The sequence below is a fragment of the Mugil cephalus genome, chromosome 13, assembly GCF_022458985.1.
Source record: "Mugil cephalus isolate CIBA_MC_2020 chromosome 13, CIBA_Mcephalus_1.1, whole genome shotgun sequence".
Classification (NCBI taxonomy): Eukaryota; Metazoa; Chordata; class Actinopteri; order Mugiliformes; family Mugilidae; genus Mugil; species Mugil cephalus.
The window spans coordinates 20216225-20234128 of NC_061782.1; the positions used below are offsets into that span (position 1 = coordinate 20216225).

The 17904-nt window shown below is 41.0% G+C and overlaps 2 protein-coding genes across 3 annotated transcripts; one reads left to right on the forward strand and one right to left on the reverse strand.

The window, feature by feature from the left end:
- Nucleotides 1-74: 74 nt before the first annotated feature.
- zgc:65997 (uncharacterized protein LOC794398 homolog) lies at nt 75-2159 on the reverse strand. Its single transcript, XM_047602541.1, has 4 exons — nt 1772-2159; nt 1007-1184; nt 760-854; nt 75-655 (listed from the first exon to the last, which is right to left on the reverse strand). Exons 1-4 carry the CDS (start codon nt 2096-2098, stop codon nt 464-466), a joined length of 792 nt encoding a protein of 263 aa, XP_047458497.1. The 5' UTR covers nt 2099-2159; the 3' UTR covers nt 75-463.
- Nucleotides 2160-2376: 217 nt separating this feature from the next.
- Nucleotides 2377-10496, forward strand: nphp1 (nephronophthisis 1). Of its 2 annotated transcripts, none has more exons than XM_047602536.1 (20): nt 2377-2935; nt 3461-3522; nt 3647-3707; nt 3937-4070; nt 4369-4540; nt 5292-5393; nt 5564-5685; nt 5862-5907; nt 6026-6113; nt 6541-6635; nt 6803-6931; nt 7157-7231; nt 7354-7464; nt 8092-8174; nt 8375-8451; nt 8555-8654; nt 8761-8873; nt 8961-9034; nt 9131-9175; nt 10079-10496. In XM_047602536.1, exons 1-20 carry the CDS (start codon nt 2870-2872, stop codon nt 10355-10357), a joined length of 2034 nt encoding a protein of 677 aa, XP_047458492.1. In that variant the 5' UTR covers nt 2377-2869; the 3' UTR covers nt 10358-10496. The 2 variants fall into 2 exon arrangements, with proteins under 2 accessions (XP_047458492.1, XP_047458494.1); XM_047602538.1 differs by lacking the exon at nt 2377-2935 and adding an exon at nt 3075-3156.
- The last annotated feature ends 7408 nt before the right edge of the window (nt 10497-17904 follow it).

The window sequence follows — 17904 nt, forward strand, 5'->3', positions numbered from 1 at the left end:
TGTCTTATCCTTATGAGAAAGCTCTTCTCACAGACGACAGAAAATCTGGGTGTTGAGTATAACCACAGGTACGGTTATCTTGCCAAGGTTTATGTAATTAATTTATACTCTTTAATATAAACCACTCTGCATGAATAATTAATACTGTAAAAAACAAATTCAAAACAAAATCATCCAGATTAGTGTGATATTAAATTTTTCATATAACCAAAATAAGCCAACAGTAAGGCAAAACATTAGATCAAAAGCATAGTTACAATTGCATCATATCTTAAGGCCTCATAAGGTCTTGATGTGATGACATCATGAGCAACATAAAAGTCGATTTCAACCCTGAGTTGTCTTTGATTATTTAGTCTGTGACTCAGTGGGAAGGTCCTGTACAACACAAGTCCAGAGATTTTTCAGTGTAATGTCCAGTTTATCTCAGCACAGTCTCAGCACAGCTAGTAGAGTAGTAGTTCTACCACGGTAGTTCAGCCCCGTCCCAGTTGTATGCCTTTCCAGTCTTTTCGATACTCAGAGTGTCTACGATGCTCATCAGACAGTTCACAGAGTGTTCAGTGCTGAACAATTTGTCTTTTGGCACATTCTTATGATAAGGCCGGGAGAGGCTTGTGTCGACTGTTCCTGGATGCAGGGACACGCACACCACCTGGAAACAGAAGCGAATGGAAATGGCTTTAAATGAGTTCAAAGACACATTCGTGATGAAGACAGTCCAGAAGAGCGACAGGGGCTACCTGAAATAGCACTTACCTTGGGACGACTGCGGCCCAGCTCTATTGACAAATTCCTGGTGGCCATGTTGAGAGCTGCTTTAGACATTCTGTAGCTGTACCAACCACCAAGACCTGGGAGGTGAGGTTGGAGGTCAAAAGAGGGAAATTGTATGTGCTAGCATTAGCATTTTGTAAATCTGCCCGTTCTCTGCTTAAGTCTGCCGCAGTGGTGTAGGTTACCTAAAATATGTGCATAGAAAGTGTTTCAGTAACACAATACATACCGTTGTCTCCTATGGATCCCACTTTGGCTGTGATGTTGACGATGATGCCGCTGTGCTGCTTGGCTTTTTCTGCAGGCTGTTGACCAAAGCCACCACCTCCCTTTTGAAGGAGGGGGGTAAAATACTTGGCCATGACCAGGGGCCCCACAGTGTTGGTCATCAGGGTTGACATGATACCCTGAAACAAACAATAGGTTGAACAATGACGATTAACAGTTTAATCAAGTTCACGGCATGGAAGCTGTCTGGTGGAGCCTTGTGAGGAGAATTAATAATCAGTCGAGTGTAAAAAGAAACTAAATTGATATTAATTATAATTTGTGATCCTTTTGACTCTAAAGAACATCAACAAAGGTCACCGTAGTTACCTAGACTTCAGAACGGTTTGAGACCCCCAGGACAGTATGAATCAAAATTTTATGGAAGAGTAAAGTGTGTCTGCTGCATTTTTTCTGTGTTGCTGAAAGATGTCAAGCAACATGGGGTGGGGGTGCCTGGTCTGGTCTAGGTGGGTGCTACGTGTCTAAGTAACATCCACATGAACGACAGGTCCAGAAATTTCCCAGCAAAACACTGAATTGTCACAAGATGGTCAACTTTATTTACTTCTACTGTCTGTGTCTGTTTTAATCTTGTGACCGATCCGCACATGGCTCAATTAAATTACATAAATTTGATTTGACACTGGAGAACACTTCGAAGCCTGCTCAGTTTTCTAGCTCTTCTGGATAACAGCTTCTAAAATAAATTCAAAGTACTCTTTACCTGTGCAGAAACATCCCTCAGGCTAGTCTCTCCTTTCCCTGAGGGGTGAAGCATCGCAGAGGAGTTGACGATTAGATCCAGCCGACCGAAGCTCTTCTTCACCCGCTCCGCAGCTTCGCGGATGTCCTCCTCATGGTTCACATCCAGCTGGAGGACCGTCAGTCTGCCCGGGTGTTGGCCGGCCAGGCCCCGCAGCTCTGCCGCCCCGTCAGGGTTTCGGCATGTCGCTATGACAGAAGCGAGTGATTTATTTTTTAATATATTTTTGCAGAATTCAAGCCCCAGTCCTCTACTGGCCCCTTGAATGAGAGCGATGGAGGCAGCCATAGTAGAAAAATGACATAACAAGAAGTGTTTGCTGCCTTCAAGTCCTTCTAAAAGGGTAGTAACACCCCCAGTTAAGAGTTAGAAACCCGCACGGATGTTTAAAGACAAGTGCCCTTCACAATGCCTGTAAACTATTTTGAGTATTATTTTGTATTCCATTGCTAAACTACTACTACACCATGCATATATTTTAAAAACATAAATTTGATGGGAAATGTAACAGTGGGTACTTGAAGGTAGCACGTTTCACAACAAGTAAGTGCGCCCCCTGCACGTCATTCTAAAGGGACTTACACAACTTTGAACAAGCTTGCATAATATTAGATAATCCAGTGTATTGGCCCGATCTTTTTTTTCCGGCGAAATAAAATATGACTTTCCCTCGGTCACTGGGCGATGAAGCAATGAATATACTTGTGACTGTAGTAATTTAATTAAACATTTAATTATTTTTCTTACAACTCCCTCCTCCATCCCAATAGGTGGCGGTAGTTTAATGTCAACGGCAAGTATTTGCAGGAAAAGACAGACCGAATAGTGTTTGTATTCACGTATTTTGAATTATTTTATGAATACAAAAAAAATTTAAACGCATAACTATAAACGATATTTACAACTACTAATCAAACAAAATGTCACCGAACGAGGTTGTAGACGGTTGAATCAAAAAGAAGAAGAAGAAGGCGGTTGCCTAGCGACCAGTGGAAATGTAGCGTCGGCTAGCAGGCTAGGCTAACTGCTAGCACATGTGATTAATAAACAGCGACAAACATGCCACTAAAAAGAAGAGGGCCTCTGCAGCTCGCCCAGAGAGAAGTGGACGAAATCAAAAAACAGGTCCGGTAAACAATGACGCCTGCGAGTACAGTCATATGTAAATTCAGCTATGACTAAACCAAAGCAAACAATTCAAGAGTGGATGTCAAACACAAATTAGATGATTATGCACGTTTTCCCACCTGCTATACCGGTTCGTCCACTAACCGACCACTTTCGAAAAGCAGTAATCCCAAGGCTTGGACCTGAACATGGCGTGACTTGATTTAGCATAAATGTCTGTAAGCAATTGTACTTCGATAGATTCACTTAGCAAAGTACTGGTAAACCCCGAGAATATGTTGAACATAAATGATTTTTGGTTAATTAAGTTGTTGCCGGGTTTTCTGGAGTGCACTAAAAGGTCTTATGGCCTTTATTATGATGTACACAGTCAGAAAGAAGTGAAACATTATAACAACCGATTTTGAACGAAGGCAAGGCTGTAAGCTACAATCAGTGAAGCACTATAGGGGGAAAAAGAAAAAAAAAACATATTTACGTTCTAAACAATTCTCGTTTTCCTCTACTTTTCCTCTCACACAGGTGGAAAGTTTAGTGAAAGATGTGGAGAGCCAGGTCGGATCCACCGAAGACACATTTCGGAGGTAAACAGCACTGCTTCCTTAACTAGCTTACCTTACTGTAACTCCAGCTGAATAACAGCTGCTTTTGTTCCTCTCCTTTAAGTTGTTTTAAGTGGTTTAAGTTTAAATGGTTTCTTCCCATCAGATGTCAAGAACTGCAAATGTCGGCAGAGAAGATGGTTAAGACAATTAAGAAGCTGACAAAGGTTTGTGTTCTGATGTTGGTAAAAACTTGGTAAAAAGTTTTTGTTTTGTACAGTTTTTTATTTGGGGCCATCCATAATGGAATAGTATTGAGTATATAGTTCAAACTGAATATAAGAAAATCAACTCAATGCTGCAGATAAAATACTCTAAAATACTCTCATTAACCAGCAATACATCAGTCTAATCTTTGTGTATAGTGTATTGTTCTGTCGTTGCTTGATTTGCCAGGCTGATGAGCTGGCTCCGGTGGGGAACTATGATCAGAGGAAACAGGAAGAGGAGAGACGGCTTCAAAACATTATGGAGCGTCTGAACACGCTCTCTCTGCAGCTTTCACCACCAGGGCCAAGCGCCACAGCAGGGTCAGTATGTGTACATCTGTTCACTGCAGAGAAAAAGAAAAAAACATTATGGATTATTTTGACATTTCCTGCCGCTGCAGCTCACTTTTGCTACACTACAGATACATTTCAGATAGATAGATCTTGTCTCTGTGCAGAGAATATTTGCATGTGTTCAGTCTACATTGTTGATCATAAGTACATCTGAATTTTTAAGTTCATTGTTTTAAGGCAGCAAAATGAAAATAAAACCCCTAAGTTTGACATCTCACCCCGAACTTAAATTTAATTTTTTATGTTTCTATGCTCTGATCCACAGCGATGTTTCACGCGAAGATAGCGTTGATGAAGATGATGATGAAGACAACAGTGATGATGATTCTGATGAAGATGAAAAGAAAGCTGTGAAGCCACCTCCTCAGTCAGACTCTCGCATCTACACCGCCCTCAGCGATTTCAAAGGAGAGCAGGAAGGAGATCTGTCTGTTCGGGTGAAGTACTTCCTGTTTCAGAGACAAAGATAAAGCACAGACTGGGTAACTGTCAGTCTATAGAAGCTATTGTAGTTCTTACCATGTGGCTTCCTTATATTTTAACTGGGGTTCAACCGGGGCTCATGCTCTTTAAATGTGACTGAATACTGAAGGTTAAGGAAACTAAAAGTCACAAGAGATTTCAGGCTCTGTTCACTGTTTCCTGCATCTACTAAACTATCATATAACATTATATATGACAAATTTATCAGCTGTTCATTGGACTGTATGAACATGTACTATTTTTACTCTTAAAAGTGGTGTTTGATTCAAACACAAGATGGCGCCCTAGCTTTCGAAATCCATGGTCCACACTCTTCCAGGTGGATCGTAATTGTGAAAAGTCTAATGAGGACAAGTATTGGAGCTTTTCAACTACCTGTGTATTTATATTTAGCTTTACTTTATTTATTTTGTGTGGTATAATTTAATAGATCTTGGCAACACATCAAAAGCTTTATTGGTCATCATATAAAGCAATGAACTGTTCAGCTGTCAGACATGTGATGTGGGTATTTTTGAGTTGTTTCTATATAAATGTTTCATTATTGGAATAGCACAAAATGTAATTTGTAACATATATGTTTAAAGGAAGTACCATCTGACCCATTAGTCTTAAGTGTAGTTTAATTTCACTGAATCTTAAAAAGTAACTAAAAAGCCAAATGTAACTAATGGGAAGTTTTTGCTTCTGTGCCTACTTTTTCAGAGAGGGGAGGTGTTGAGGGTTATCAGGAAGTCAGCAGATGGATGGTGGCTGGCTCAGGACACTAAAGGCAACAGAGGAGTCGTTCCCAAAACCTTCCTAAAGGTACAAGCATTTGGATAAATATCTCACTTTAAAATGTGGATCTTTGAAAGCAAAATTCAGTTGAATCTTTTTACCATTTTGTACCAGTAACTGTTCACGGAAAAGTTCTTCTAAGTACTAAATATGCATTCATCGTGTGCTTCATTTAAAATGTTACTGTAATGTGTTAGATTGGCTCTGGTCTTGACGATGAAGACAGTGAAGATGAAGATGAGGACGATGAGGACGAGGAGTCGGAGGAGGAAGAGGATCAGGATAGCGCAGAGCTGACCAATGACCGAGACAAACAGAGGTTCAGTATAGTACTGTCTAAATGTCATTACATTAATCCTCCACATGTTCTTGGACGTGGCCCCCCTCAGATTAGTTAAAAAAATTCTTGATACATTGTACAAATATCATTCATTTGAAAGTAATTTAATTATATGTTTTAATTTTATCTGTGTGGTTTTTCTCTGTCCTCTCCAGTGCTTCACATTCTAACTGGTCTACCGTCAGAAAGGCTCTGACTGAGGTAAAACTCTCCTGTACTATGTTGTTCCTATCAGCAACTACAGTAATACATACACATTTTAAACTGTGTATTAATAAAAAACATTGATGTTTCTCCACCACGTGTGTGTGTGTGCCAGATTGATGCAACAGATGTGCTGTCCGCCATGGGAGCTATTCCTTCAGGATTCAGACCATCAACTCTCAATAAACTGCTGGTGGAGGAAGGTCAGTGAAGATTGTGGCACGCAGGTGTTCACTATAAAACAGAAACACACATATTCTCACTGACAGCTTTCAGTAAATGGGTCCACTGATTACAGACAAACACAGCAATAATAATACAGGTTGATTAACTAAGGCTGCCACATTTGAATTTAAATGACCTGATCTATCTATCTGTATCTCAGGGAATGCACTTATTTCCCCTTTCATTCTGTGCCATAATATTAGTTGTTGTTTTGGTGCAGTACTCCTTTTTGAGTTGTCAGTACAATACTCATGATTATGATGCTCATAATGTCCATTAGCTTTTTTTTGATAATTTACTTTTCCCATTTTATTTCTATTTTTATAGTTTTGTGGTTTATGGTTTTGCGTTATCTTGCCCTCTGAAATCGCCTCTATACCATCAATAAAGTGTTTTTTTTTCCAGGTGTAACATATAGAGGAAGTCACTATATTCAGCCTGAGCTCAGCCAATCACAGCTCTCCTTTAAAGACCTCTTCCTTGACGCAGACACTGGCAGGGTGAGCATGCTCCTCTATATATTGTGCGTGTGTGTGTGTGTGCGTGTATATATATATATGTGTGTACATGTTTTGAACTGATGTACCTAATATAGTGTCCAGTGACTGTATACATGAAAGGTATATAATGTGGCAGATTTCTGTGAAACTTGTGATTTCCTGTTTAGGTTCGTGCCCGTCAGGTCCAAACCTGTGTTTGTTTCACATTGTGGAGCTGCAGGATGATTCCTACTCCCGGGGTTGGAGTTCAAGTCCTCAGCAGACACGTCCGCCTCTGTGCCTTTGATGGAACTCAGGTATACTCCGGTCCGATCTCTGGCAGCCTCTTGCCTTACTGTAAATACCCTCCTCAAGTCTAATAGTACATTTCAGTTAGTGCTGCTGTACAGTTGTGTTTCTCTTTGTGGTTATATTAAAGAAGCCCATTCATTTGCTTGATCACCTTTGGTTTGTTAGCTTAGTTGATTGGCATGTGATGAAATTCCACTCACTGTTTCTATTAATTTTCTTTCATGTTCCAGGTTTTGAGTAACATCCACACAGTGAGGGCAGCTTACAACCCCAAGAGCCCCAAGACCTGGAGCTTCTCTCCGAGGGTATGAGGAGGAACTGCTGGCTCTTAAGTTTATAACACTGTCAACACCGAATTCCTGACTTTTTTTGGTTCTGAATCAAAGCTGGAATGGCTGGAGTCTGAAATCCAGTGTGTTTCCTTTAGATGACAGGTATCCTGCCCACCCTCATGGATGGAGACTGTTTCCTACGCTGTAACTCTACATCCCCCGACTTCGGTATCCTCTTTGAACTAGGAGTCACTTTTATACGGATCGTAAGGACACACTGCAGAAGTACTCACGACACAGGATGAAACATGTGAACTAGGAAACACTTTGTGTAGATTCTTTCACGGAGGTCATGTTATATCTAAAAAGGCAAAGCAGAACAAAGGCAACTCAACAGCAATTTTATTTTTTATCTTTTTCTATTTTTTCTCCTTGACTTGTAGTCTTATGTTTGTGTCTGGTCACATTTATGTTCTCTGTTATCTTGAGACACTTGGACAAAACAATTTCTCTCCTGGATCAATACAGTGATCTTGAATCTTGAATTAGATAATGAGTTGTTAGAGATCCTGTAATTGTGGAAAAGACGATCCTAATAACCTCTTTTAATTGCAGGTGAACGACCTGTCTTGAATAGATACTCATGCGAGTATCAGAAAGGAACCAAACATAAATATTCTTAATAAAACCTTAACTCCCCACCAATCATTTAGAACTCAAGGAGCCATCTGAAGTCGTCCAGTAGCTTTGTCTTTGCCTTTTAGCTTTAGCTTTTTGGTAGAAAGTCATTTCTTAACGTTGTCATTCTAGAAAAAATGTAGAAGCGGACCATTACTGCTAAGCCAGAGAGTAACTGTTAAGCACGTATGTCTGATCCTGTGTGTGTGTTTTAGTCAACAGGTGAGAGAGGAGACCTGAGCTGTGGCTGGGCTTTCCTCAAACTGACTGATGATACTGGGAATTCACTCTCAAACAGGTACAAACCAAAACAATAGACTTGCAGGCATTATGTGTGTATTTGTACAATCAGACTCCACCTTTTATGATGTAAAATAGACATACACACAGTTAGAGCCACCTTTAAATATGAAATTACACATTTTAAATATTTGGTTACCCACTGTCTTCTTTAACTATGTCCCATATGAAAAAACTAATGTAACGTGATGTGTGTAGGACCTATGAGCTGCCAGTGAACGGAGGCACGCCTTATGAGAGGGACGTAGCGTTGGAAGCATCAGCCACTAGAGGATGTAAGAAGACACAAAAGACTGAAGACATTTACATAGATGTACATGAAAAGGTCCGCTTTACTTAAATGGGAAAGGTTACACTCAGTCTCTCCTCTCCTCTCAGCTCCAGCCAGTGTTTTCCAGCAGATGCTCCAGGCCAGGCGGCATCCCAAACTGATCGTCAAACTGAAGTCGGTGAACAGTCGAACCAGAACGCAGCTCAGGTGGGAGGATGAGTGAGAAGCTTGGTCGCATCATGAGGTCAAATTCAGTTTCAGTTTTAGATTTATTTGCCCATTTGCTTTGTAACAAGTGTGTCTTCCTCTCCAGTATCCTTCCAGATACTCTACTGCACTGCCTTAGCTGTGTCCACCTGCTGGCTCTGCACAGGCAGCTGCTCGCCGACACTCTGCTCATGGACAGACCCACCATGCAGAATGCCGGTAACACACAGCTTCACTGCATTTCATCAGCACTGATAATATTCATGGCTGTTCAAAAATAAAAATAAAAAATTCTGCCTGTTTCAGATCTGATATGCAGTCCTATACTCTCAACCTTTCCTGTACTGTTGGAGCAGACTGACCTGCTGGACGCTCTCAGGGTAAAAATGCAGGGTGTCACTGAGTTATCTCGAACTGTCATTTATTCCTGTATCATTATAGAAATAATATATTGAAATAAATGTGTTTTCTTTCAGAGTGCCTGGCTGGATGCTGAGAGCAACATGAGCAGAGCACAGAAGGTCTGTGTGTCAACTAGACACCCCCATAACACAAATACTACATTTTAGTTTGAAGACTAGAGTAATAATGATAATAATAATAATACTGCATTTTATTTATCGGCGCCTTTCAGGACTCACAAGGTCACCTTACAATAAAAAAGTTAAAAACACATAGTAAAACAATAAAACAAAAATGAAGCAATAAAACAACAACAATAATAAAAGACAACAATAAAACAATAAGCAACAGTGAACAACGAAAGAGAAAGCAACATGTTGGGGTGGTAGGCCAGTCTGAACAGGTGTGTTTTGAGATGTGATTAGAAGGTTGACATGTTAGAGTGTGGATGTGCTGTGGGACTGTGTTCCAGAGCCGAAGGGGCAGTGCAGCTAAAAGATCTCATTCTCACTGTGGCAAAGTGGGCAGGAGGGGTAAAGAGGAGTGAAGCACAGGAGGTCCTGAGTGTGCGGGAAGGTGTGTAGGTATGGAGGAGTTCGGTGAGGGGCAGGATCTTGAACTCAATGCAGAGGTGGACCGGAAGCCAATGAAGCTGTTTGAGGACGGGAGAGATGTGCTGTGTGGACGGGGTTCTGGAAATGACACGAGCAGCTGAATTTTGGACTAATTGTAGTTTATTGAGGGATTTCTATGGTAGACCATGAAGAAGTGCATTATATTAATCAAGACGGGATGTGACAAGGGCGTTGAGGCAGTTGATATTGTGAGATGAGATGAAAGTATGCAGACCGGGTGATGTTATTGATATGGGCAGTGAAGGAGAGGGTGCTATCAATGACTAGTGGGAAAGTTGTGCATGTAATATCAGCACAGGCCTGCAGAGGGCGCTCTCAGTATGAACGATCAGAAAATGAGTTGCTGCTGAGAAGTGACTATAAACTTTCCTCCCTGTGTGTTTGCAGAGAGACCTGTCCTATCTGAAGCAGGAGTTTGGTAAAGTCTACATGTCATCCGTCTACTTCCTCCTCCACTCGCCCTCGCTGCCCGGACACCGCTGGGCAGACCCTGCCTCGGAGGAGCAGCGGGCCAGAGTCATCTACGCCACCTTGGAAGCTCTCAAACACAACCAGCACACTACCGGCCAATCAGGAGGTCCGGAGATCTTTGCCGACCCCGCACACACACACCTCGCTTTTGACGTCGCAGAGTTGACCTTTGACCTTCTCAGAGTGGCACGGTGACATGAGTTAAATGTAATTCATAAAAAATTTCAGATTCTTATGTATGCCATGAATACACGTTTGGAAGATTTCTATAATGCGTAAATGATAAAGATGCCAATATTCATTATGTTTGTCCATTAAAAGACCAAACCCAGCATTCGTGTCTGATTCCTCTGTCCAAGAGTCCATTGTTCTTTGTCGCCTCTGCAACCTTGGGGCTCACATATGTGTTTCTACTAGGTTTTACACAACAGTGATCTGTGGCACAGACACAGACGACTCAGAACAACATCTTTTTGTATTTTCTGTTTTTATATGAGACCTGTTACATGGACACTGGAACTACATTAATAATAACAATAAAAATGTCTCATTTAACCACCTCAACTTCCGTTCCAAGTGGATTGAGCGGTGTGGTGTAAACATTTAAAAATCCATTCAATAGGAAGTTTTTAGTTCTCATTAACCGTGTCAATGTTTCATTTGTGGAAACAGTTATAGTCATAGTCTCTTTTCCGGTTCACTCTTAACACCTCTGATTTCCAATACAGTGCTGAGTCACGCCACCTGCAGAAGTTCTCTGATGACTCTGCAGTGGTTGAGTGTGTCAGAGATGCAGGAGGTGCAGTATAGGACACTGATCCTGGATTTTGTGGAGTGGTCCCAGGCAAACCACCTCCTCCTGAACGTGGACAAGATGGAGAGGTTGGAGAGATATTGTTCATGTAAATGAATGAACTGGCTAATTGCTTCTATTAGATTCCTGGAATGGCTGTTAAAGAAAGGCTTTTATTTATTTTCTGCGGCCACTTTGCTCCTCTTAAACACAAAACATTTTGTCACAAAAGATGACTATCAATCTTGGCAATAATAGCAACACTGTTCACATGTTTTCATTTAGTAATAAACCCGGTTGTATTGTTAACTTGGGCACATGCTGCCTTTTCAACCCAGTCATCAGAGCGATCAGTGAGCTGTGTCAGTCACCTCCACCCATTACTTCAACATCAGTCTGTGTGTGTAGAGAGTGTAGAGTTACAGGACACCAGAACAGTGTAAAGAGTTAATAATTAGCCTCCCGTGGGTTTTTTTTAGGCGGGTATAAAAGGACAGGAGCAGCGGGAGGTTGCCTCAGAACAGAAAGAGAGAGAGCTGCAGTTTCAAGTGACAATTAAGTCCCTACATAACAACCACTGTTATGTAGAAATATGTTGTGAAACCTGTGAGTGGATGGCCAGAACATTAGAGAGACACTTGATTCCTTCTGAATCTGGGGTTTTATTCATCACATAAGAATTTTAAGTGATGTCATAAACATGACAAAAATTTGTCCTTTGGGCACATCATGTACCCGCAACACATTCAGCCACTTAAACTGGCCCATCCCTTGTCTTTGTATGGATTAAACAAATAAGACAGACCGTTAGTGAGTCATATTTGCATGTATGGACACAGCCAAGTTCACCTTTTCATCTAACTCGGGGCAATAAACCAAAGCCAAAGTAACTGCAAAACTCATTTATTTATTACATACTAACACCCTTCACCACTAACACACAACTAAACCACAACTCAACCCGTGTCAAACGGCCTCCTAGCACGCCTCAGTGTCCCCAGTCCAGGACTTGAAATGGTCATCCTGAGCATGCACAGAAAAACACACCTGGTCTTTATTTGCCGCAGAAGGCTGCAGGTGAATCGTATTGCACTTCCTGTCTTTCCACATTCCAGCACTGTTGCCGTGGCGACTGCGGCTGACAGGCTTGTTTTGTGTTGAAAAAGCTGGATCAACATCAGGGCAATGGTAGAATAACTGAGAGCAGCCGCAGACAAAGGAGGAGGAAACTCAGATGGGAGCCAAGATTATTTTGTGGTTTCATGTTGGCATCTAGTCTAGTTCTACTTTTTCCTTGCACTGTGAATCAATAAAGTCTTGAGGCAAAGCTGATAAAGAATAAAATCTGATAAATGTAATAGTAAATAGTGGATTTACTTACACACGTGCAGTGTTGTATAAACTCATGAGTAAACTACTGACAGGGTTGCCGATCAAATGCAACAAGACTCCGGCCATTAGCATTACCGCCAGTCCCACAGTTTGAGGTGATTTCATTATGACGTAACATAGTTCCTGGAAACACAGTTCCTGGCATTTCTGCTGGTTTTACTTTGACGTGTAACACCACATGAACACCGTCCGCCCAACACCGCTTTACAAATGAATTAAGTTTGAAGTTAACCAAGCATTATGCTAGCCTTATACTAGCTAGTTGAAAGCTTAGAAAAATAGCAGCTGCCATCATATATACTGTGAAACCCACATGTGCGTGTAATTTACGTCAATGTAGATAGATAAATTCAACTGACATAACTTTACCTGGATTACCAATAAGTTATTATGGCTAGCGTGCTAATGTTATAATTATAATACTGATGATAATACTGCATAACAGTAAGACTAGTTTAATTTTCACTATTTCTGAGTATTTATATTAATATTTATAATATTTTCGGAGTAATTTCCAACTTTTAACAGCGATGGATGAACAGAGACTGAGACTGATGAGGTGATTGGGCTACAAAGCATTTTACAGGCTCATTTAAGATATTTAAAGTCAGTAGACGCTGGGATATTGAGGAGTGAGGGCCTTTTACATATTGACAGATGTTGGCAATAACATTTATAGGCTTGTTAATGGTGAAAATAAGTAATTTATTTCAACATAGCACATCTGCCCCATAGGGTTACACTGTAGAATCTTCCCTCCGAGGTACCTAACATGGTGCCCATGATTTGAGTTGGCCAGACTCTCTCTGATATAAGGCTCAGCCTGACTGGTCCACGCCCACACCACACCAGTGAAAAGAAACTGCCATGTGTTGTGAAACCTTTCTGTCAGAACCGGTTCAAAACTTTTTCCGCTGAGATACACTTTATGGGACCACACCAGGCAGCCTTTGCTCCTGGCTGGTTCACTTAGTTTACTTCCTTGGACCATGTTTGACAGATACTGACCACTGCAGACCGGAAACACCCCACAAGAGCAGTAGTTTTAGAGACGCTCTATCCCAGTCGTCTAGTCATTACAATCTGGCCCTGGTCAAAGTCACTCAAATCCTTCTAGATGTCCATTTTTCCTGTTTTCAAATCAACTCTGAGCATAAAATGTGAATTTGCTGCTTAATATATCCAAACCACCAGATAGGTTACACAATAACCAGATAATCAGCGACAGAAGAAATCTTTTTGCAAAACAAAAACTCTACTTTCATTAGTGATCTATCAGCAGGGATAAAAAAGACTACCAGTAATGATAAACATACTATAGTCACAGTATGCCAAGCAAAGAGGAGTTCAACCACTTTGGAAAAGTAAACGTTAACAAACAGGAAAAAGAAACGACAGATACTAAAAATAAAATCTATTTACATAGAATTTAAATAATAGTTTCTACCTTCTGGGTTAGGTGACACTCCCACTGGCTCTGTCCTTAGACTTTAGATTGTACCTGTGACACAAAACAATAAAATGTTATAATAAAAAGTGATAGTGCTCTACGGACGTTTTTTTTTTTTTTTTTTTTTAATAATTGTAGTCTATAGATAAATTGCTTTATAGGGAACGCTGGCTAACACCAGCAAACAAGCACTAGCCCGTGGATGTGATACAGACTTATCTTACACAGCTGATGAAACCATGAGATACTTTTCAGTTTAAGATTTAAAAAGTGTGCAACAACCTTGAAATCTTCAGCCTGTATTATTTCTCCCAAAGAAGTTATTTATGTGAAGAGAGTGCTGAAAGGCCAACCCTCTGCAGATCTCCTAAATCTAGACATGACTATTATTGACTGGAAACACTTGAGACGTTCTCATCCCATTCCCTTTGTGCCCCGGGACAACAATTGTATCTGAGAAGGAGGAAGAAGTAGATGAAGGGACGCAAGCTGAGCAGGAGGGTGGGAATTTCCAGTGAAGATGTAATCGGCTGGAAAGTTGATCCAGAAAAGACCCTAGAAGTGTAAAATACTTCTGACTGTTGCAGGTCAACACAAATCTGATCTAATCATATACAATGATGATGCTTTATTTTGAAATTTACCATAGTGTAATATAGTAACCAGAGTTGTTTCAGTACTGTGATACTTAAAGTTTTATTGGATATACTGTATGACCTTTGAACTGGGCCTTATTGTTGCATCTTCTCAGTGCAGTGCTACTCACTTTCTGGTACATTTTCTAATGGACTTTGTGGGTTGAGTTATGGATTGGTCACTTATGCATGAAAGCAGTTCAAATGCACAATGTTTTGTAGAAAGTCATAAGGAGTTTGTGCCCAAATTTGCTGGCTGCATATAAAGACGAACAAATCCTATTAACACCACCTACAAGATTCCTGAAGTGCGGTTTTGACAGCGCCTAACTTACAGTTGATTCAAAAATGGGCAAAGAGTCAGAGCTCAAGTGGAGGTGAGGTAGGTGGGGCAGTTAACAAGCTGGGACATCACAGACATCCACAGTTGAGACAGCCACACCCTTGATTTTCTGTAAAGTCAGTTATATAAAAATTCTCGCCCATACAGTTGTCGTGAATAATAAAAGTAGGTAGGAGATGTTTTTATGATAGTATTGTTAAATTCCAGGCTGTAAGCATGATTGACCATGGGACGGAAGAGAGTAACCCCACGTCATTGAAAAGGCCACGCCCCCTTATGGGTGGAAACAGAGGAGAAGTTGCTGTGTTCTGTATTGTTCTTCAAACCATTTCAAAGATAAAACTCTGCTCCCCTCAAAAAAGTAGGATAAAAACCATAGAAATGTATGGCTTCAGATGGAAAGCCTGATTGGGACCTTGATTGTCAATATGAGTACGTTTGCGGCAAACACGTAATCACGATGAGGCTAACGTTAGCTAATGTCAGTCATTAGAGTTGTTGGTTAGAAATTTAAACACCCTAAATTCATGTCATAAGGTCAAAGTAGTGGATGTTGATGCTGAACTGAAATGACAGTAGGTAATGACAAAGCACAGAGTTATGTTACTGTAAAGCTTCCTCCCACCTCCAAAGACATGCCCGTTAGGCTGATTGGTGACTCTAAATTGACCTTAGGTGTGGGTGTGAATGGTTGTATGTCTCAGTGTTAGCCCTGTGATAGGCTGGCGACTTGTCCAGGGTGTACCCTGCCTCTCGCCCGATGCCAGCTGGGATAGGCTCCAGTAACCCTTTATAACAAATCAGATCCTTATAGAAAATTAAAAACATGAATAGTTTTGTCATTCAGGATACAAAACACAGTGCATTCCTCATCCTTGTCTGTGTATGTGTCACTAGCAAAACAAAAGTGATGTTTCGGAAATTTCAATAAAGTACAATTGCGCTTTGAACGTGTTTCCATTGAAATGCTTTTTGTGAATGAGATGTAACTCCTGTTAGGTCTCATCTTGATATACCAATATACCATAATTCTCCAGTGACGCCAGCGAATGGGAATTTCGGAAAAGGTGTTTCCGTTGCACTTTTGGGATAAACTGTTATATCGATACATCTGACAACCCCCCCCCACGAGACCGTAAAAGTGCTTTAACGATATTTGACAGATATTTTCAAAATGCAGGTGTTTCCATCACCAGTCTTTTATGGCAATATTTTGGTTTTGCGCATTCCTAGTATGTGTGTGTGTGTAAGTGCACCTGACACTAACAAATATCTATTGTCCTTCAACAGAGCTGGCAGGGCTTCCCATGGAAGTGTTTGTGTGTGTGTGTGTGTGTGTGTGTGTGTGTGTGTGTGTGTGAGTGCGTGTGTGTGTGCGTGCGTGGGTGCGTGCGTGGGTGCGTGCGTGCGTGTGTGTGCGTGCGCGTGTGCGCCTGCACCTGCAACTAGATCCATAACGGAGCAGCTAATCCAAGGTGTGTCTCTAGTAACACAGCTTGCTTTGTTGTGACCGTGTTTGTCTCGCCGTTAAGACAGGCCTACGAGTCTTACAAGTCTCACTTTTCACTATGCCACAAGATAACGTAAACCATTACAGCTCAGCGGGAGAATTTAAAGAGTTTTAAGAGTGGAACTTTGGCGTGTTTGTCACAAAATCAACAGACCACATTATTATTGGTGCTGACTCACATCGAAACTATGAGGGAAAAAAACTCTCAACGGAGACTGGTCGTTTAACTTGCTTTCAACCTGAAGGATCACTTTTAGCGTGCAAGTGTCTTTCAAGACAAACACTCATCAGACGTCCTTGTATTTAAATACAGCATAGGTATTTAGAGACACTACCATGATATATTTTACAATATTAGATTTACAATGAATACAGCAGTTGGAGACAGAAATCACAAGGTGAGAAAACACATTTGAACGTTTATATTGAAGCGAAGGGTGTTTTCATGTTAAAGCTGCTTTACAGCATCTTTTGGCTGATTGTTTTGGTTCGGTTTTGGTTCACTGTCATTGCTCTTTGGTGTAAAAGGTCAGCTCAACCCACTGCACACGGTCTGCCCAGGCAGTCTGACAGAAAAGGTTCTACCGTTTTCTTACACATACATAGTTAACATGAACCTAACCTTATGCAGCTGGTACCCAATATTCCAGCTCTCAGCCTCTTATGTGAGAATGCTGTTGATGGTTGTGTCTGTATGCTATAAAACATGCAGGAGAACATATTTGACAGAGATGACTGCTAGCGTATCCTTCCAAATACAACTGAAGAAGCAAACAATGCCACCGGCAGGATGAATGGAAAATGCCCTGCCTCCTCTACTTGAGATGAAATAACAAATAATAGCTTCAATGACCTGTATGGTTCTGGAAATTTCTCTCTCTGTGGTCACGTTAGTTTGACTGGACCAGATCACCATGGAGCTCCATCTACACTTGCTGGTGTCCCTGACCCTTAGTTTAGCAGCGACACACTTTAGTGACCTCAGCAGAGGCCAACAGATCAAAAGGTTGACTCAAACGAAGCATGATTCTGTCAGTGAAAGAAGCACCCCCCAGTTACACACAGAAAAAACTATTCTTCTGACTCGCTGCACAATATTACAATTAAATAACTAGCTAAATGCATCATTAGCACTAAAATAAACAGTATTTCCCAATAAACAGCCCTCTTTGTCTCTCTGCTGCTTAGAAATTCTCATGTAATACAAAATTAAATTCCAGAACCTAAGCTAATTAAAAGCTCCATTGTTAGTACGACACACTGAAATCTTGAAGCTGTGATCACATGAATGGAATGGGTGGTGTCAAATATCTCACGGCACTTTTTATGATGAACTGCCCTTTATTATATAATATTTGACTTATTATAAAGCGTAACCATAAAGACACCCACGTGATACACACATTGATGAAAATTCTGTGTGTGTGCACGTGCATGTGTGCGCGCGCGTTGTCATTTATTTTCCAACAACAAAGCGGGTCCAGTGAATTGAGTCAGCGATAAAGAGGCTGGAAGAGCTCGACCCACACAATAGGTTTCGTATGCTGTGCGGACTTTTAATCCCTCAGCTTGGAAACCATCACGCTGTGTTTGGCAGTTGGACACTCTCCGAGGTGAAA